This window comes from Hyposmocoma kahamanoa, unplaced genomic scaffold (genome assembly GCF_003589595.1).
Source record: "Hyposmocoma kahamanoa isolate Upper Pololo Valley unplaced genomic scaffold, ASM358959v1 87, whole genome shotgun sequence".
Taxonomy (NCBI): domain Eukaryota; kingdom Metazoa; phylum Arthropoda; class Insecta; order Lepidoptera; family Cosmopterigidae; genus Hyposmocoma; species Hyposmocoma kahamanoa.
The window spans coordinates 18,858,883-18,876,852 of record NW_020654422.1 but is presented as its reverse complement, the minus strand read 5'-3'; the positions used below and the strand labels follow the sequence as shown (position 1 = coordinate 18,876,852).

At 34.7% G+C, this 17,970-nt stretch overlaps 2 protein-coding genes across 2 annotated transcripts; both read left to right on the top strand.

Annotated features, from left to right (window-relative positions):
• The first annotated feature begins 231 nt into the window (after positions 1-231).
• Positions 232-2,477, top strand: LOC113235411 (gastrula zinc finger protein XlCGF8.2DB-like). Its single transcript, XM_026471090.1, has 7 exons — positions 232-482; positions 577-689; positions 1,158-1,328; positions 1,443-1,594; positions 1,801-1,915; positions 2,073-2,172; positions 2,256-2,477. The coding sequence occupies exons 1-7, from the start codon at positions 381-383 to the stop codon at positions 2,475-2,477; spliced, it is 975 nt and encodes a 324-aa protein (XP_026326875.1). The 5' UTR covers positions 232-380.
• A 510-nt stretch (positions 2,478-2,987) lies between these two features.
• On the top strand, positions 2,988-17,661 carry LOC113235110 (putative neutral sphingomyelinase). The gene is made up of 6 exons (XM_026470684.1): positions 2,988-3,080; positions 3,289-3,462; positions 8,400-8,583; positions 12,585-12,739; positions 13,729-13,921; positions 16,879-17,661. Exons 1-6 carry the CDS (start codon positions 3,043-3,045, stop codon positions 17,326-17,328), a joined length of 1,194 nt encoding a protein of 397 aa, XP_026326469.1. The 5' UTR covers positions 2,988-3,042; the 3' UTR covers positions 17,329-17,661.
• Positions 17,662-17,970: the final 309 nt, after the last annotated feature.

The window sequence follows — 17,970 nt, the reverse complement described above, 5'->3', positions numbered from 1 at the left end:
GAGTTAAAATATTATAATTTTTAACGCTGAGAATGCTTCTTCGAAACGAACGAGCCTAAATTGACAAAGTAAAATAAGTGCCAGAGAACAATAAATTAAAACATTAAAACAGACTTATATTGTATCCGAATATGTAAAAAATCAAAATCTTGCCAATCAATTATGAAGAGGCTGTATAGTGAAACCTCTGCCTACCCAAATAAATGAGAGAAATTAAAAAAAAAAGTTCATGTGACGCGGGTTTTATAATTTGAGGTTATTTTTAAGTATGGTTTCTCGTTCAATTAATTGTAGTTCTTTTCTTGTGAATTTTATTTATACTATACATGTTTTTATGATAGGAAGAAACTCAAAGTGTATTCGGTAGATTCCATTTAACTATGGCGGAAAAGAAAACTCATCGTTGCCCACATGAGGGTTGTGGAGTCTCGTTCAGTAGACCGTATAGACTAGCCCAACATCTGTTGGTGCATGATAACATTGTAAGTACGAACGAATCATGTCTTTTATTAGAGTAAAATACTTTCTTGTGTAAAATACGTTGTTATGTTCCTAATAATAATGTTCCACTTTCAGAAAGCATTTGTTTGCCCAAATGCAAATTGCTCTAAAGCATATACAAACAAAAGCCATCTAGACCGACATCTAAATACAGCGCATCAAAAACTAGATAAGGATGAAATTAACAGGTAATATGTAAAATATATTTATATATTCTGGTGTTTCTAACATACCATTCGAGTTATTTTGAGTAGGCTTTCTACTTATCGTATCAATGGCATATAACGGTAGATAATGCTTCCCATCATGACGAAAGGATTTGCTAGTTGTCTAACAATGGCACCTGCTGATGGTTGTCTGGAGTGCCTCAGATGTACAGGAAACAATTTGTCAACAAATGTCTCAGGGTGACAGGCGCAGTGGCAGTGCCCCTCAGATATTTTGCCATTTAAACCTTTGTGTGGCACTGCAACTGTCATGGACAGGCATGTAGTTTACCATCATGCGCACGACTTGTTAGTCCTGTCACTAGATATTATAAATTAAAAAAGTAAAGGTATGTCTTGTGAGGAGGCCACTTTTGTGCACTCTGGGTAGCCACTACTACATACCAATTGGCGGTACGGTGTAGTAAGTAACAGCTGTTTTAATTCCAGATGTCCCACCTGCTTTAAGATCTATTCGAATCGTCAAAACCTGAAGAGACACATAAAGATACAGCACAATTTGAAAATCCCGTTCTCATGTGACACCTGCAAATTGGACTTCCCCAAAAAACACATGCTCACTGCTCATATGTACCAGCATACTGGCATAAAATCTTTCTGGTAATGACAACACCTTTTATATAAAAGAAAATAGAATTATGAGACATAATGGTAAAATGGTAAATGGTTTGATATTCTTCCCCATATTAATATTAATCTATTTCTGACTTACAGCTGTGAATTATGTTCAGCAGAGTTTATTAGCCTGTTAGAGAAAAAGAAACATCTGAGATCCCACAGAACTCATAGCTGCCCAAAATGTCCATTCAAAATTAAACAGTGGTCCAGATTACAGAAACATATGAAATTGGAACATGGTGGAAATGGTATGAAGTTTTTTTTAATTAAAGTTATTACTGTCTTGAATACAAAACCAATGAGTCCCCACAAATCATAGTTCAATAAATCAAAGGCATTTCATACTGAAAAACATGTAACCAACACTAGCTGAATTAAAAAAATATCCTTCAAACATCATTTTACGGTTTCAAAGTTACTAAGTTCCAGTGATGTATTTTTTAATTTTTTTCAGAATACATCTGCAATGAATGTGCTCGAAGTTTCAAGCAAAGGGGACACCTTGTTCGCCATATTAAAATTCACAATGTGCCCAAAATATTCTCTTGCCCGTATGAAAATTGTAACAGGTGAAGAGTTGGAGAAATGTGCATTAAATTTTTGAAATGTTTATAGAGAATGTTTAGTTTAGTATTTTGATTGTTAGGCCTTGAATTGTTGGAGAATTTCTATTGTATTAAATCAAGTATATGATGATAATACAATGTATGACTGCATTTTTCACAGATTTTATTCAAGAAATAGCAACTTAAAACAGCATATTGCAATCAAGCACGCAAGGTTACTTCATGAGTGTGATATTTGTAATGCTCAGTTATCAACTAAGGTACATATTGTATTTTATCAATTCTATTACTTGGCTTTGGGTTTTAGGGTTTTGGTGTAGTTATTAATTTGTATTTTTCACAGGCGAAGCTGGAAGCACATGTGTTACGACAACACATAAATGATTCTAAAAAAAGAGTTTATAAAACTAAAGCTACGGGCCGTTGCGTGAGGAAAGATGACGGTAGTTTTAAATTATCCACAGCTCTAAAGCTAGCTGGATTGCTACAAGAACCTCGCACGCCTGGCCCAAGTTTCAGCGAAAAGACTGAAGTTTGTAATATGAGTAACTCAATAAAGGCTTAAAACATAATACTTTTTTTTTACTATAATTTGAATATTTTATTCATTACTTTTGAATTCTCGTTTGTGTAGTAGATCTTCTTTTGAATGTTATGGCCCCATCGAAGTGATCGATGATTTCGCCAATATCTGGTTGAGGAACACGCGTTTTTACTCAAAAATTAAATGGTGAAGTGCAAACAAAAACGTTGAATAAACAAAATGATTTAGATAATGAGAAAGATAAAGATAATGGCTGTATGTTTGCGGAACGCAGTGCTGTAGATAAATTTAAAACACTACCGTTGACAGTTGGCGTTTGTATTAATAGTTGAATTATTAGAAAGAGAGAGCAAGCTAAACTTTTGAATCGTTCCATCTTGCTTTATGTTAATATAGGTTCTCAATAACACAAAAACTTTCATTTGTCACTTTTTGTTTGGAGACTGGAGGAGTGGATGTGTTTTTAATTTAATTTGTAGAAAATTTTGCTTTGTTCAATTTAATTTGAATTAAATTCAGTAATTTTCACTTTATAAAAAACTTGTGAATAAAAATAGAAGTGTTAAAAATATAAGACATATTTGAAATGGATATAAATCTGAACGTATTCACCCTAAACTGTTGGTAAGTTTCAAACTTGCGAAATATAGAGATGCGGTTCTATCTTGATTAATATATGAGATTGAAAATAGTCAAGTGTGAAATCACTAAGTCGTGAGAAGCAATGAACCGATCACAAGAATGATTAAGATTCTTATTTATTCAAATTATTATAAATGTGTATTATTGTAGTAAACAAAGAATGCATAGTTCTACTGTTTTGTCATTGCAGGGGCATTCCTGTGATCTCTAAGAACCGCAAGGAGCGAATTGAGGCCATTGTGACATACCTTGTGAACAGCTCCCATAATGTTGTGTGCCTACAAGAAATTTGGAGTGAAAAAGACTATTTGTACATAAAAGAGAATTTAAAAAATGTGCTGCCATATGCTCATTACTTTTACAGGTATGGCAATCCTATTTATAATTTTTACTTTAGAATGTCTGGAGTAGTCCTTTTTTGCTATTCTATTCACACACCAATAACAGTGGGCACCTAACAAAATCTTGAAATAACTTTTGTAATAATGAGCCAGATTCTTAAAATTAATGTTTGTAGTTACTTAGATTTTGAATTTAAACTATTTTATCTAATTTAAAAATAAGTTTACATACATGTTTTCTCGAAACAAACCAATGATTTGGGTTCTTTACAGGGCCCATGGTCATGACTGGCTGTCAACTGTGACCATGGGACCTGTAAAATATGTGATTTTTTTCAAATTAGTTCCAATCCAGTTAATGAGTTAATAAATCTTTATGAGAGTTAATAATAATGCTTAAAAAAATGTTATTGTTAGATGGTGTTATAAAATTTTGTAAGTTGTCTTATTTAGTGCCTGTGCCTTATTCTTATTACACAGTCTTACAACACAAATGAGGGAACTTAATATTTTGGAGAAACAATTTATTTTCACGTCAATATATAGCAATTCTGATTAGAACTGTGTTTTTTCAACAAACACAAACAATTTTTTCTATGAATTGTGAGTTAAAACTATTTGGGCTAAAAGAGGATGAGTTGTGAAGAAGTCAAGCTGATGGCAGGACAATTGAAGAATCTTTTTTTGATCAAATTTTGCCTGTCGATCTGATTAAGTGATAGTTTAATTGTTGTTTATTTTGAATCTTAAACAAATTAATGTATTTGATACTGTGCTAAAAAATAAATTGTGAAAAAGTGGACCCAGCAGTTAGCTTCTGAAAACTTTTAGAGAAGGTCCAGGATGAATTCTAGGTACACACGCCAGCACATCAAGTTACACATTGACTTATCTTGTTCCATTGCCCTCGAGGCGATTTTCGAACAAAAATGTGTAGTCTGATGTGCCATTGTCCGTGCAACCACTTTAGGAAAAAGAACTTTCGGAGTTCCCACCTGAGTGCTCTGGTTAGTGACTCTGAGGTTAATTTAGTATTTTTTTTTGTAATATTTTGGCAATCTTCGAATCATAAACAGATTTGTGTTATTGTTTTAGTGTTGTTTAGAATAAATAGTTCCATGACACTTTACATCCTCAGTCAACAGATTTATTCCTCCTACTTACATTCGTACTACGAGTAGTACATATAAATCCACAAATTCTTTTGATGTAACAAAAGGTGGCAAAACTTACTATTTTTTTAATACCGTTTCTTTTCTTCAAAACAATAGACAAAGGTCTTGTGTCATATGTAATTTTTTTCTAAATGTCATCAGTGGGAGCACATGCAAGCATGCGTCTGTGCAAAGCTAAGTTAATCAGTGTGCATCCTTTCAAAATTCAATAAATTAAGCAATATCTTTTCATACGTACACAAAACTCGCTGAACGTATTCTAAAATATTTAACAACGCGCACAACCTTCATTCAATCTTCAGCACGCGATCCGGCAAACAAAGCGTACAGGACGGCTCACGTCATCGAGGTGAGCCTCGAGCAGGGTTACTCAAGGGGAGTTACTAATACTTATTGCTCTGTGCATCTACATTCGTTGCGCAACTGTAGTTGAGCTCCTTGTCAAAGAGTTTGTCCAGGGAAGTACTGGACCTTACTTATTTCTGCCGGCAAGCAGTAATATCAGCATTACTGTGTTCCGATTTTGAAGGGTAAGGGTGCTGGTGAAATTATAGGCACATGGGACTTGTCAACTAATGTCTCAAGGTGACGGGCGCAGTGGCAGTGCGCCTCAAATCTTTGCGATTTAAAGCTCTGAGTGCCACTGCAACTGTTATGGAGACTTGTTCGTCTCGCTAGATATAAAAAATAAGGGTTTGTAAAACTGTGCACGAAGTACCGGCTTGCATGGCATGCAGGGTGCTGGGGTCGAATTAGGTATGACCGCGATGCGAATGCAGGCGAGCAAGCTAATACATATTTCATTATACAATATTACAAATTTTTTTCTGAGAGTTTTTGATAGATATAATATGTTGTATTTTAACATAAAATAATACATGTGTATTAGGTCTTATCTCTTTAAAACACCTAATGAAAGTTGTTTTAAAACTGTTTACGTATTATTCGAATGAAACTAATTTACGGATATCCGAATTGCAGGCCCTAGTCACAGGGCCACTCTAACGGCCTCTTTCTATATTTAATCTCAATCCATTATTTGCTATCTGAGCTTGAATAATCAATCCAAATCCTATTTTTACTATTTCAATAACCGATCGATGGATCGTTATTCCGATCTTTTGTTTCAATCCATCTGTGGGTGTTCAATCCATTTGGTATTTTTAGATTGACACTTGTATGGTAGTGACAGTTGTGCGCTTTCAATATCCGATCCATAGTTTTGACAAATCGGATTGTTCGATCTATAGTATCGATACTGCAATTTTGACCGATTGTACTGTGTAATCGTGTGAAAATGGAAGTTATTTTTAAGTGAAAGCGACTGTCATCTTGAACAATAGGCGTATAAACTTCATGGCAAGTTTAACTAACGCTGAATTTACATTCAAATTTAGGCTGAACAAAACATCAGTTGAAGTGGTTTTAAATGAAATAATGCCGTTTATCAAAGTCAAATCAAAACGGTATTTTTATAATTTAGATTATTTATCACGTCACGAATACGAACAAACATCAATAAAACACAAATTGACACTAACATTTCGCCGCCATCGCCGCGCGCCGTCCCTTTATTTTTTTCCAGCCTATATAGGCCGTCCCGCTCGTTTGACAATAGACGTTCCATTCTGGACAATAGACGTTCCTTTCTGTTCCTCGAAACACGTCATTCTTGACGTACTTACGGTTAAATATTTTATATTTGAAAGTTTGCAATTAATTTATATTTTTGCCAAAAGCACATGTATAAATAAATAAATTTTAGAAACATAACCACCATTTTATTCACTAATTCATGTAATGAACTTTTACTCCGTTTGCGTGGAGCTAAACGTCAGAGAGGGAGCGATCCTTTTTTTTTAAGGGCGCTAGAGCCGAGATACACATATTGAAATACAAATCCGGCAGCGATCGATGAATCGAATAAAATCTGGATAGAAAACAATCTTAGATTCAGGATCAAATATAGAAAGCGGCCGTAAGAGAAAGTACATTGTCACGGTCGCGCAACAGTCTAATGTTTATAGTCTTTGTAAAACAACTAAAATAAGGTCGCTGCGGTCTCGCGCGCGCGACCACTGGAAGGGTAATAAGGACATTTTGTGGTTTATATTTTCAATAAATAAGATTTTTTTCAAGTATTCATTGCACTTAATTGCTAATTAGTCGAGTGTTAATTACTTACAACAATTCAAAATGCATACGTCCTATTTAGAGGTCATCTTAATGTAGTCACGTTGTCCTACATATTCGTATAGGACATAGTGAAAATCTAGTTTTCCCAAACAAATATTTTTTTCAATATTTTTCTCATATTTTCTAAAATATTAACAAAAAAATATTCAAAAAAAAGGTCTCTGAGTAGGCAGGAGGAATATATATAATAACAGTTGTGACCATACATATAATCCTATATCTATGGTTGTGACTGTGTACTTTTGAGTCAGTACCTCTTGTGTATTTCAAGATAGTCATTTATTTCCTGGGGTCTTCTTCTTCTTCTTACAAACCATTGGATTGGGCCATAGGCTCCCAAACTTTTTGGCTCGTCGCCCACTTAGGCCTGATAAAAAAATTCAACGCCCACCACCACAAAAAATAATTGAAAATACGTGTTTTTATATTAATTTTACACAAAAAATCACAAGGGAAAAAATATATGTATACATATATGTAGGTAGTGTACTTTATGTAGATAATTTAGGTTTTTTTGTCTTGAAATGCGGTACACCCCCTGGACTGCATCAACGCCCCCAATTGCTTCCGGGGCCCTTATCGCCAATCTAGGACTCTTCAGCGTCTATTGGAACGGCGGTAGGGACCACTTTGGGAAACTATGGATTGGACCATGGCTTTAAATACGTCATTAAGGAAATATTACAGAATGTCCATTATTACGTATATTACGTTATAGGTGCTAGTTAAGCTGCATTCGATACATATGTCTATATACGTTTTAGCACCGACTTTTGTATCAATAACATATTCTCGATCTAAAAAGTCGATATTGCCTACCTCATGTAATAATTATATTATGATTTACCTGACTGGACAAAATGTGTAATATAAATAGGAAAGAATAATTGGTACATAGATTGAACAAACTCAAAGAAAAAAATCCTTTAATCTGGCTGAACTTGAACCAGCGACATTTTTTCTCATAGTACAGGTACATAAAATTTTCTGTATGAAAATTTTCTCATAGTACAGTGAAGTTCACGTCAAAATTGACACTTTGTACATACTTTGGACCGTTTGTTATCGTAAGCGGTGTAGAGTTGGATTTAAATCTTAAGTGTCAAGCTTGACGTGCTCTTTACCCTGTACTACATAAACATTACTGATTGAAAGCAAATAAAGAAAGAAAGAAAATACATTTTGTTAACCACAAAATGACATCACAAAACAAGACATACTCGAAACACTCATACGTAAAACATAAATAAATAATTACAAAAAAAAACACAAACAAAAAAAAAATAAAAAAACATATAAAAACATGCTTAGTTGGTATAGCGTCTGGCACGGTAAGCTAGAAGACGTCGGTTCGAATCCGGCCGGATCGAGGGAATTTTTTCTGAGTGTTCGAAATCTTTGTATTAATAATTATAACAAATAAAAACATGAAAAAAAATTAAATTAAATTGAAACACTAACTAATACATACAGATACTAGGTAAGAGATACTTTGTGTGGTACCAGCTACAGTTGCAAAAGGGTCTAAAAGGGTAAAAAATTGACTGTAATTATCTGGCAGATTATTATATTTTATTTTCCTTTTGCAGTGGAGTACTAGGTTCAGGCCTTTGTGTATTTTCCAAATGGTTAATTTACGACGTGTTCTTCCACCAATGGCCATTAAACGGGTACATTCATAAGATACACCATGGGGACTGGTTTGGGGGCAAAGGAGTTGGCCTGTGCAGACTTAAATGCAATGACGTAATGATCAATGTTTATTGTACTCATGTAAGTATAACAACACCTATTATAAATGTTTACCTTTTGGTGTTAACAAAGACATATTTGGAAATGGTTATGGACCTCTTGAGCTTAGCAAGTTTTTTTTATGTACCAAGCATCGAGTATATGACTAGAAATAGAGACGAAATAAGGGCCATATATTCCTGGTAACACATTAGCGATACAGGTCATATAAATATCAACTCCTGTTTGCACTGAAATATAGACAGGCCAACTACTGACCTGTGTGTACGTCTCCGTGTATTCCAAAAAATATTCTGTATTTATTGTAATAAAGATAACAATGTCGTGCTGTTCTATTCAGTGGTGTGGGAAAAACTGCAAAACATCTAATTACAAAACAAACGGAATCACATTTCATCGGTAATTAAATAGTAAATATGTAATTTTGCAATTTAAATCCATTATAGCAAAGCTCAAGTTAACTGGTCGATTTGAAGTGAAACAGTTGACGACACCCATCATTTGTTTCGAACTCGGGCTAACCAATGGGAGCGCAGTGTCACAGTAATGATATGGCATAATAGTTTTCAAACAAACTAAATGACATTTCGTCTCTACTTCTGGTTATATACTCGATGGTACCAAGTGACAGGACGAACAAGTCGTGCGCCTGGTGGTAAGCGACACGCCTATCCATAACAGTTGCAGTGCCACTCAGCTTTAAATCGTAAAGATCAAAGGCTACCAATAGATTGAGTGCATGCGTGCTGTCGTAATCAAATTTATGCAGCCGAAAACACGACTGCATGAAGTGATAACGTCTTCACGCATTAACTGCATGCAAACGACTTCATGCAGCCGAGGTTTCAGCGGCTTCACGGCTTTACGCATTAACTGCAAACATGTAAACAATCTGTTAGCAGCCTCAGGGTCACTGCCACTGCACCCGTCATCCTGAGACAGAAATTGACAAGTTCCATGTGCCTGTAATTACACCAACATCCTTACCCTTCCAAACCGCAAAGCAGTAATGCTCACATTACTGGTTGGCGGCAGAAATAGGTAAGGTGGCAGTACTTCTGTCACAGAAGTTCTGTGGACGAACTCTTTCATATGGAGCTCTACTTAATTGCTACTAAAATTTATTACTAATTAAAGACTATTAAAACGTATATTTAGAGAGGTTAAGGCTGTATCTATTGTAAAAATATCTTTCATTTATTGATTAGTGACAAATACTACCTTAGGATGTTCTCGATTAAATTAAGGATAACAATAGCGAGAAACAAATCTTACAGTGTGTATGCATGAAAAATAATCTATGTTTAAAATTACTTAGGGCATACCTATTGTCCTATCTATTTATCAATATCGATATATAGAAATATGAAATATCTACAATCGTGAAAACCGAAGCAATAAAAAGCAAAATCAATTTTACTTGCACAGTTATTATTTCGATGGTTGAGGTCTCCCTCATCTCAGTTATTAACACAATTAGTGTGCTATGGGTGGGTACATTCAAGGCTACCCTTTTTTACTATTCCATTCAGTGTGATTATTGATTAGTGTTTAATTCACCCGTATTGTTTCGACATTTTATAAATATAGTTAAAATAAGCATTTGGCTTATATATTTTTTTATTACTAATAAGTCTTGAGACTTCAGTTGGACTAGGCAGAATGCAACAAAATTTTTTAGTGGTTTGTGAACAACATGAGTTAATATTAGAGGGTTTCTAATCACCTTTGAGATTTTGAGTAATTTCGACCAAACAGGAATCGGCACTTTGTTTCTATTAATTAGTGGGTTTTTGGTGCCATTAATATTGTTTTGGTATCAGATGATTTGAATGTCACCTCCACTATCCTGCTCCTGGAAGTGATATAATATTTTATAGCTCCGGTTTATTTATCAAGAACTAGTTTTGCATAAATATTTTGACCATCATCTGTGGGTTTGATTGGTGTACCACACGACACAGTAGCCGTTTTCTCTTATATACGATCATAGTGAAACTTATGTCGCGCGATCTTTGCGAGTTTCTATTTTAATGTATATTTGTTAATATTTTTATTATATACGTAAAATTAGTAAATCAAATTATATGAACGTATTCTTCCATTTTTTGTTTATTACCGGTGCCTTTTTTGGATTTTGCCAGTATCAAATTTTTCGCTTATTAATTTTAAAAGCTTTGCAGGTTCTGCCATTCAACGAGTCTTGTGGGAGTTCTACGTGAGAAAATATAATCTTTCATATTAATTTTTGATGTTACAGAACTGTTATCTTGAAAAGAACATAATACTTACACAGACATAGTATATAAATATATACAATTGTTGATATGCTATGTAAGACGCCTTCAAATTTATCTTATATTATTGTTGCTATGTAGGTATATGTAAAACATCGGTATATTGTAATCTATCATAGAGAACTATGATAAAAGGGGAATTAACATAATTTAAAGTTTATTACAAAAAATATTACTAAAAAGCCGTGGTAACCTAATGGTTTGATCTACCGCCTCTCAAGCAGAGGCAGTGGGTTCGAATCCGTGCTCGCACCTCTGAGTTTAATTTGAAATTTACCATGAGCTTTTCGGTGAACGAAAACATCCTGATGGAACCTGCATGTCGAAGAAGGTTCACAACCCTTGGAAAACGTGTGAAGTTCCCAGCCTTCATTGGGCCAGTGTGGCGGACTATGGCCTAAGCCCTCGTCTGAGGGAAGACCCGTTAGACGCGGAACGTATGATGGACGTGGGTTGATAACGATGAAAGTCTGTTTAAAGTGGGGTTGGAAATAAACGGGGGAAGGATATCATATAGCGAGACAAAATACTTTGGGTAGTTATTTTATATTACCTACAACAACGATATCTATGTAGGATATTGTCGTTATGCAGCGGTAGCCCCCGGTTAGGCACACAGACAATGGTTCGTGTCCAGTCAGATCAATGGTATTTTTTGTGTTTTTTTACCGTAAAACGAAAAAAAAATATGAATACCAAGTTAGTAAAAACATAATAAAATTAATTACTAGTAAATATTGATGTATATGTACATAACTATTACAATCAATCAATAATAGAATGACAAAGCAAGATTTATTACGTATATTGTTTTGTTTTATTATAGACACGATACAACCTCAAATGGCTTTGGTTGATTCCGGATATCAGTGAAAGTGTTGCGGCAATCACTTTGGAAAAAATATATAATAAAATTAAGGATATACACCGATCAGTATACGGTGTGAAAACACGATTCCTAAAAATTTTCAAGATAGAAAAAAAAACACTAACGTACTTAGAAATTTTATGAGAAAACCCATTGACTTACAATTATATGGACGTCGGGTCCGCGCTAAAAAGTGTCCGAACTTATAGGGCGTTAAAATCGTATACAGAGCGTCATTTACGCTTTAGTCTTCGTTTGTTCGACTGACAGCGAAGCAAGCAAAATTAGACAGTACTGCGATGACATTACAATTTAAATTCAACGTTTTAGCTTTTTCATATCCTTTACATGTCACTACGTTTAAATAGGTTGACTTGGGACATTTTTTTCGTGGTTTTTGTATTAGACCCGTCGTCCATTTATTTGTAAGTCAATGAGAAAACCGCTGTATTTAATACGTACTTTACATATACCTAGAATTTTTTTCATATCAATTGTACTAAATAGAATGCGTTCAGTATACGATAAACATTTTGTCAAAAGGTTTTAATTTCGTTTGTAAAAAAGTAAATTCTGAAATAAAGCCAGTGTCTCTGCCGCACGATCCAAGCAAGATGAACCGTATTAGTACGGGAAAAGTTTGAATTACAGCTGAGGCAGTTTCGACTCTTAATTGTAAACTTTAAAGTTATAAAAAGAACAGTTTCTAAGTAACGGATATACGTCAGTTTTCTTTATGATATTGCACGCGCTTCCTATAAAAGTTATTATAAACCAGAGATATTCAGTAATGTCTGTTGTTGACTACATTATGTATAGATGATATAGATGTATTAATATTTTTATATCATTTTCAGCTTCATGCAGAATACCATGAAGACGACATTTACCTGGCACATAGAATGCTGCAGGCGTATTCTACAGCTGAATTCGTGAAGCTCACAACACCCTCAGCTGACATGTCCATTCTAGCAGGAGATCTGAACACCGCGCCTGGGGAATTGTCTTATAGGTAAATATTACCGTTTTAAATATCCTCCAACTGCAGGATCACCATTATTTACTTTACCTTACCTATTTCTGCCGCCAAACAGTAATGTGAGCATTACTGCGTTCCTATTTGAAGGGCCCATGAGACTTGTCAACTTAAAAAAGATTGTCTCAAGGTGACAGGCGCAGTGGCAGTGGCCCTCAGATCTTTGCGATTTAAAGCTCTGAGTGACACTGCAACTGCTATGGACGGGGCGTGTCGCTTAACACCAGGCGCTCGACATGTCCATTCAGTCACTTGGTATCATAAAAAAAATACTTTCTTATTTTTAATTGCTTTTCATTTGTAGTACGTATACAGTGCAGATAAGGATCAATGTCACAACTATATTATTTTCGTATATTGTAACGTTGCTTCAAATAACTCTACATTTGAATAAAATTGTGTCCAAGAATATAACATATTATATGTATTCATTTTGATTTAGTGTTTACAATGGCATTAAATATAATTTTATTTTACACACTAAGGCCGTAAATTCGGAACGCTTGGTGCGTTCAATATTTGCGCGTACACTGTATCTTGTGTTGGATGTTAGCTGTTGTTGATGGTTCCAAAAATGCACTTTCAAAACTCTTCGCTTCAAAATTGAGCCAGATCTTCAGATTTGTACAAGTGTCGCAACTTTTCTTAACAATTATCTATCTAACGTAACAAACTAACATTAGGAATATCCTTTTGAAGGTAATACAATTAGCAATGACAAAAATTATCCATGAAGTTTCGTTCATCTTTCAAGGCTAGACACGCGTATATAGGCTGCTCGAAAATAATCCATGTCACCTATGAATAGAATACCGTACAGGCTGCTCCCATTTGACATAAAACTATTAATTTATGGTATAAATCGATATTGAAAATTCATTCGCGCTTTCGGCCAGACCGTGTCATGTTTTAAACATATGAAAATCTTTAATTTTTTTTTATCACGACATTGTCTTGTTTTCTAGAATGATAACTCAGCTATCCTCTCTGATGGATCCATTCGACATGAAGTGCGAAGCAACCGATCCATCGATAAAGAAAGAGTTGGGGACTTGCGACACCGCGAACAATAGCTACTCCGACAGTAAAAATACCAAGTTGTCGCCGGAAGGGAAAAGGATTGATCACATTTTGTTTAAAACAAAAGACAATTGGGAGGTAAGGTCTAGCCCCGTTTAAAACATTTTTTATTACAGTGTTAAAAAGTAGATTTGCTCTTTGCACTTGATCTAGTGTAGAATAGAGATTCCCAAACTTTTTGTCACGTAGACCACGTACCTTTTCTTTCTGTTTTGCGTAGATTTCTATTACGGATTTTTTTTTTTAATTCACCAACTTCAAATGCATTTTTGACATGTAACACGTTGTTTTTTGTAATTAATATAATTCCCATAAGTACAAAAGAAATTTACATACTAAAAGTCGCCAAACTGTTGTGCAATTTGTTAGCGACATGTGCACTCTTAACTATATCTAAATTATTTATTTTATAATAAAATGTACTTGTACAGTCAAGACCACATCAACTTTGACACTTTGGACTTCGGACACCTTCACACTTCAACGGTGTAACGACTAAATCTACATTTTTTACGACTAGAACCGACTAAATCACGACTTTTTTTAGTGTAATCAGATCTATGCTAGGTGTTGTGGTTCTCGATATTGAGAAATGGTGCCGCTGGAATAAGCTTATTCCACGCGTGTACAGTAAAACACCCTTATCACTTTTAAACGGCGGACCGACTAAATCTAGTTTTTTGCGACTAGAACTGACTAAATAGCGACTTTTTTCTGGCTAGTCAAATTTCAAAAACTCGACCATGGTCACGCTGGAATAAGGCACACATTTCTGCCGCCAAGCAGTAATGTGAACGTTACTGCGTTCCGGTTTTAAAGGGTAAGGGTGGTGCAATTACAGGCGACTTGTCACCTTGTGTCTCAGGGTGACAGTGCCCCTCATATCTTTTCGATTTAAAGCCTTGCGTGGCACTGCAAGTGTTATGGACAGACGTGTCGCTTACCACCAGGCGCATGATTTGTTCATATAATAAAAACTACCTAGAAAGCTATGAATTGTTTTCGTTGGGTTTTTTAAGTTGGTAGCTTCTATTTGCAACTTGAACCACATATTTATTTTTTCATGAAACGAGCAACAAAACAATTAACACATTTAAACTGCAACCACAATGCCATTCAAAACCTCGAAGTTGATAATGAGCCACACTTATTGTGTTACGTGCATTTGTCGTGACTATCAAGATGTAGGTGTAATTGTTTACTAGGATAGCGGTATGAAATTAAATTGTTTAGTTGTTTAAAATAGCATTTCGATACTCGTTACTGTTTAGAATTTATAACTTTCGTGGTTATTCATTAAACAATTATCACTTGTTATATGGGTTTCTTACCATGGTATGAGTTTTACCAGTCAACATTTGACTTGACCATGGAATGTGTAACCGCTCTGAAATATCTGGGAAAAATATAATACCGTGGAAAAAAGAGCACATCAAGGCACACATTGACGGATCTTGTTCCGTTACATTGCAGGTGATATTCGAACAAAAGTGTCGAAAAATTATGAAGAGTAATAATAGAATTGTTATCTCTGATTGTCATTGACTTACAAATAAATGGACGACGGGTCTAATACAAAAACCACGAAAAAAATGTCCCAAGTCAATCTATTCGAAATTTAAATTGTAATGTCATCGCAGTATCGCGCTGTCAGTAGAACAAATGAAGACTAAAGCGGAGTGTCGCGCTCTGTATACGATTTTAGCGCCTTACAAGTGCGGACACTTTTTAGCGCGGACCCGACGTCCATATAATTGTAAGTCAATGCTGATTGTTTATCTTTTTAATATAGAATTGATAAGTACTTCACAACAAAATCTTTATATTAGTTGAAGGGTACCGTAGGAAGGGTATCGTAAGAACAAAAACATATATACAGGTTGGAAAAAAACATGAAGGGGAACTAACATTATTATAAGGATTTTATATAATAAGGACTTTATCGTTATATTTTTTAGTTAGTTCGATTCCCGGTTCAGGCAAGCGTTTAAAATATCTGTGAATGCTGTTATATTAAAAAAAATATTTCATTTACATAAAATTAACTATCTTATGCATAAATAAGTTCCCTTCATGTAGTGTTGATTTTTCCACCTTGTAGAACAAAAGATGGAATAATTCACATATTTAAAATTGAAATAGGTATAATGGCAATAGCAGTCAGGTTCTCTGTCACAAGGAGCGTTTGGAGCTCAAGGAGCTGCTACTTTTTAGGATAGGCTATTTGCTTGTAATATACTAAACAACAATGTTCAAGGTTTGCAGTCACCCAGTGTATTTTCCTCTATGACTTATTTATCATATAGCTAGTTAATAATGTTCTTGTATGATACCTTGTATCTCTAAAGAAAGGTACAAAGTAATCCTAGTGATAATTCAGCGTTTTGGTCTAAGTGTTAAATGCCATTTAAATATATCCATTCCAGTTTATGGCGTTACTAAATAGCAGTCAAACATTTTAACACGCTTAATTTATTGCCACAATTAAGATGGTTTTTCACCGGCGAGGCGAGACGAAACGAGAATTGAAATAGCCTGTTTCCACCAAAAATTGCCAATTATAGCTCGCGCGGGCAATTGCGACCTCGCGCTGTGGTTGGGCATAGTAAAGATTCAGTGCTGTTTAGTTGGTCTAGCGATAATGACGCGGCTGAAGTAACATGAAGTAATATTATTAAATGTTAACGGAAGAAGAATCAGATAAAGCCATCTTTTTTAAATCTTAAATCGTACGCACCCACAATCTCGCGATTGATACTAATAGCCATTGCTAGCTCGCGCGAGATCGTGCGGGCAATCACGAGAAATCATGTTTCCTTTGCAAAACATAATACTCTATGTAGGCAGCAATACGGGGCAATATTACATCAACAAATATTTCAACTCTCGCCTCGCCCATCCTCGTCAATCCAGACAATTTCCGCTGAAGATGAGCTATGAGAGGATTGAAATTTTGCTATACAAATTTCAATCCTCGTCTTGTTTCGCCTCACTGGTGGAAAAGCGCCTTTATATATGGTTTTAATTTCCTTCAGGTGAATATTTTGAACTTCGGAAATCCTTTACAAAATCGTGTACCTGGCCAGCCGTTTTCATACTCCGATCACAACGCAGTGTCCTTGGAACTGCAGCTAAAACCATCACAGAAGACGCCGCACCAAAGATCTTACAGCCGAGAGAACGAGTTTTGCGAAACTGTGGCCGAGGCCATGAAAGTTTGCGAAGAGGCTACCGAGAGCATATCAAAGACTAAAACGCTTTACTTGACTGTAGGAGGTTTACTATTTATGTTTCTGTTAGGTACTGTAGGGTTCTGGCCAAATAATGTTCTGTATGACGTAACAAAACTTGTGGTAACCGCTTTAAGCTTGTATTGCCTTCTTATGGGGTCCATATGGAATAAAATAGAAATGAACAGCTTGAAAGCCGGTCTGACGTCATTGGAAAACTTCAGCAAGAGCAGGTTTGATAATACTGTTTGCTAGCGTAAAGGTTCTGATTAGATAAATAAGGAAAAGTAATTTTTATAAACATATGCAATGACATATCTTCAAATTTTAGACAAAAAAAACATTTTTTATTCAGCACCATTATGATATACATTCCGCTTAATTTTCAAGTTCATAAATTACAATAATTTTAGTCTGCCACGTCACATAATCATATATTTATATTATTACTATTTTTATCAACTAGAATACAATTAACTACTTAAGTATTTGAAACTTATAAATGCTCATATTTTATGAAACTGATTGTGATGTACTAAATTAATTACTAAATAATTATGTAAAACTTAAGTATTGTATCTTATTGCATGATAATAAAATAGAAATTTGAATCAGCCTGTTTTAGTTATTTCAATCTATCATAAAGAAACGCTTATTAAGAAAGAATATATTATCATTTATTTCTAAAACTTAACAAGAGTACAACGTTAAGCTAATGTAAATTAATATCACAATTTACAATAAACACAGATAAATATAAAATTACTGGGTGAGAAATAATTCATAATTGTTTTTCACTAAATCTAGAACACGTCTATTTAGACACAACAGTTTGTCTTTGTAATAGTTCAGCAGTAGACAATTATTCAGCGGACGTGTGACGCTATCAAGTGTGTG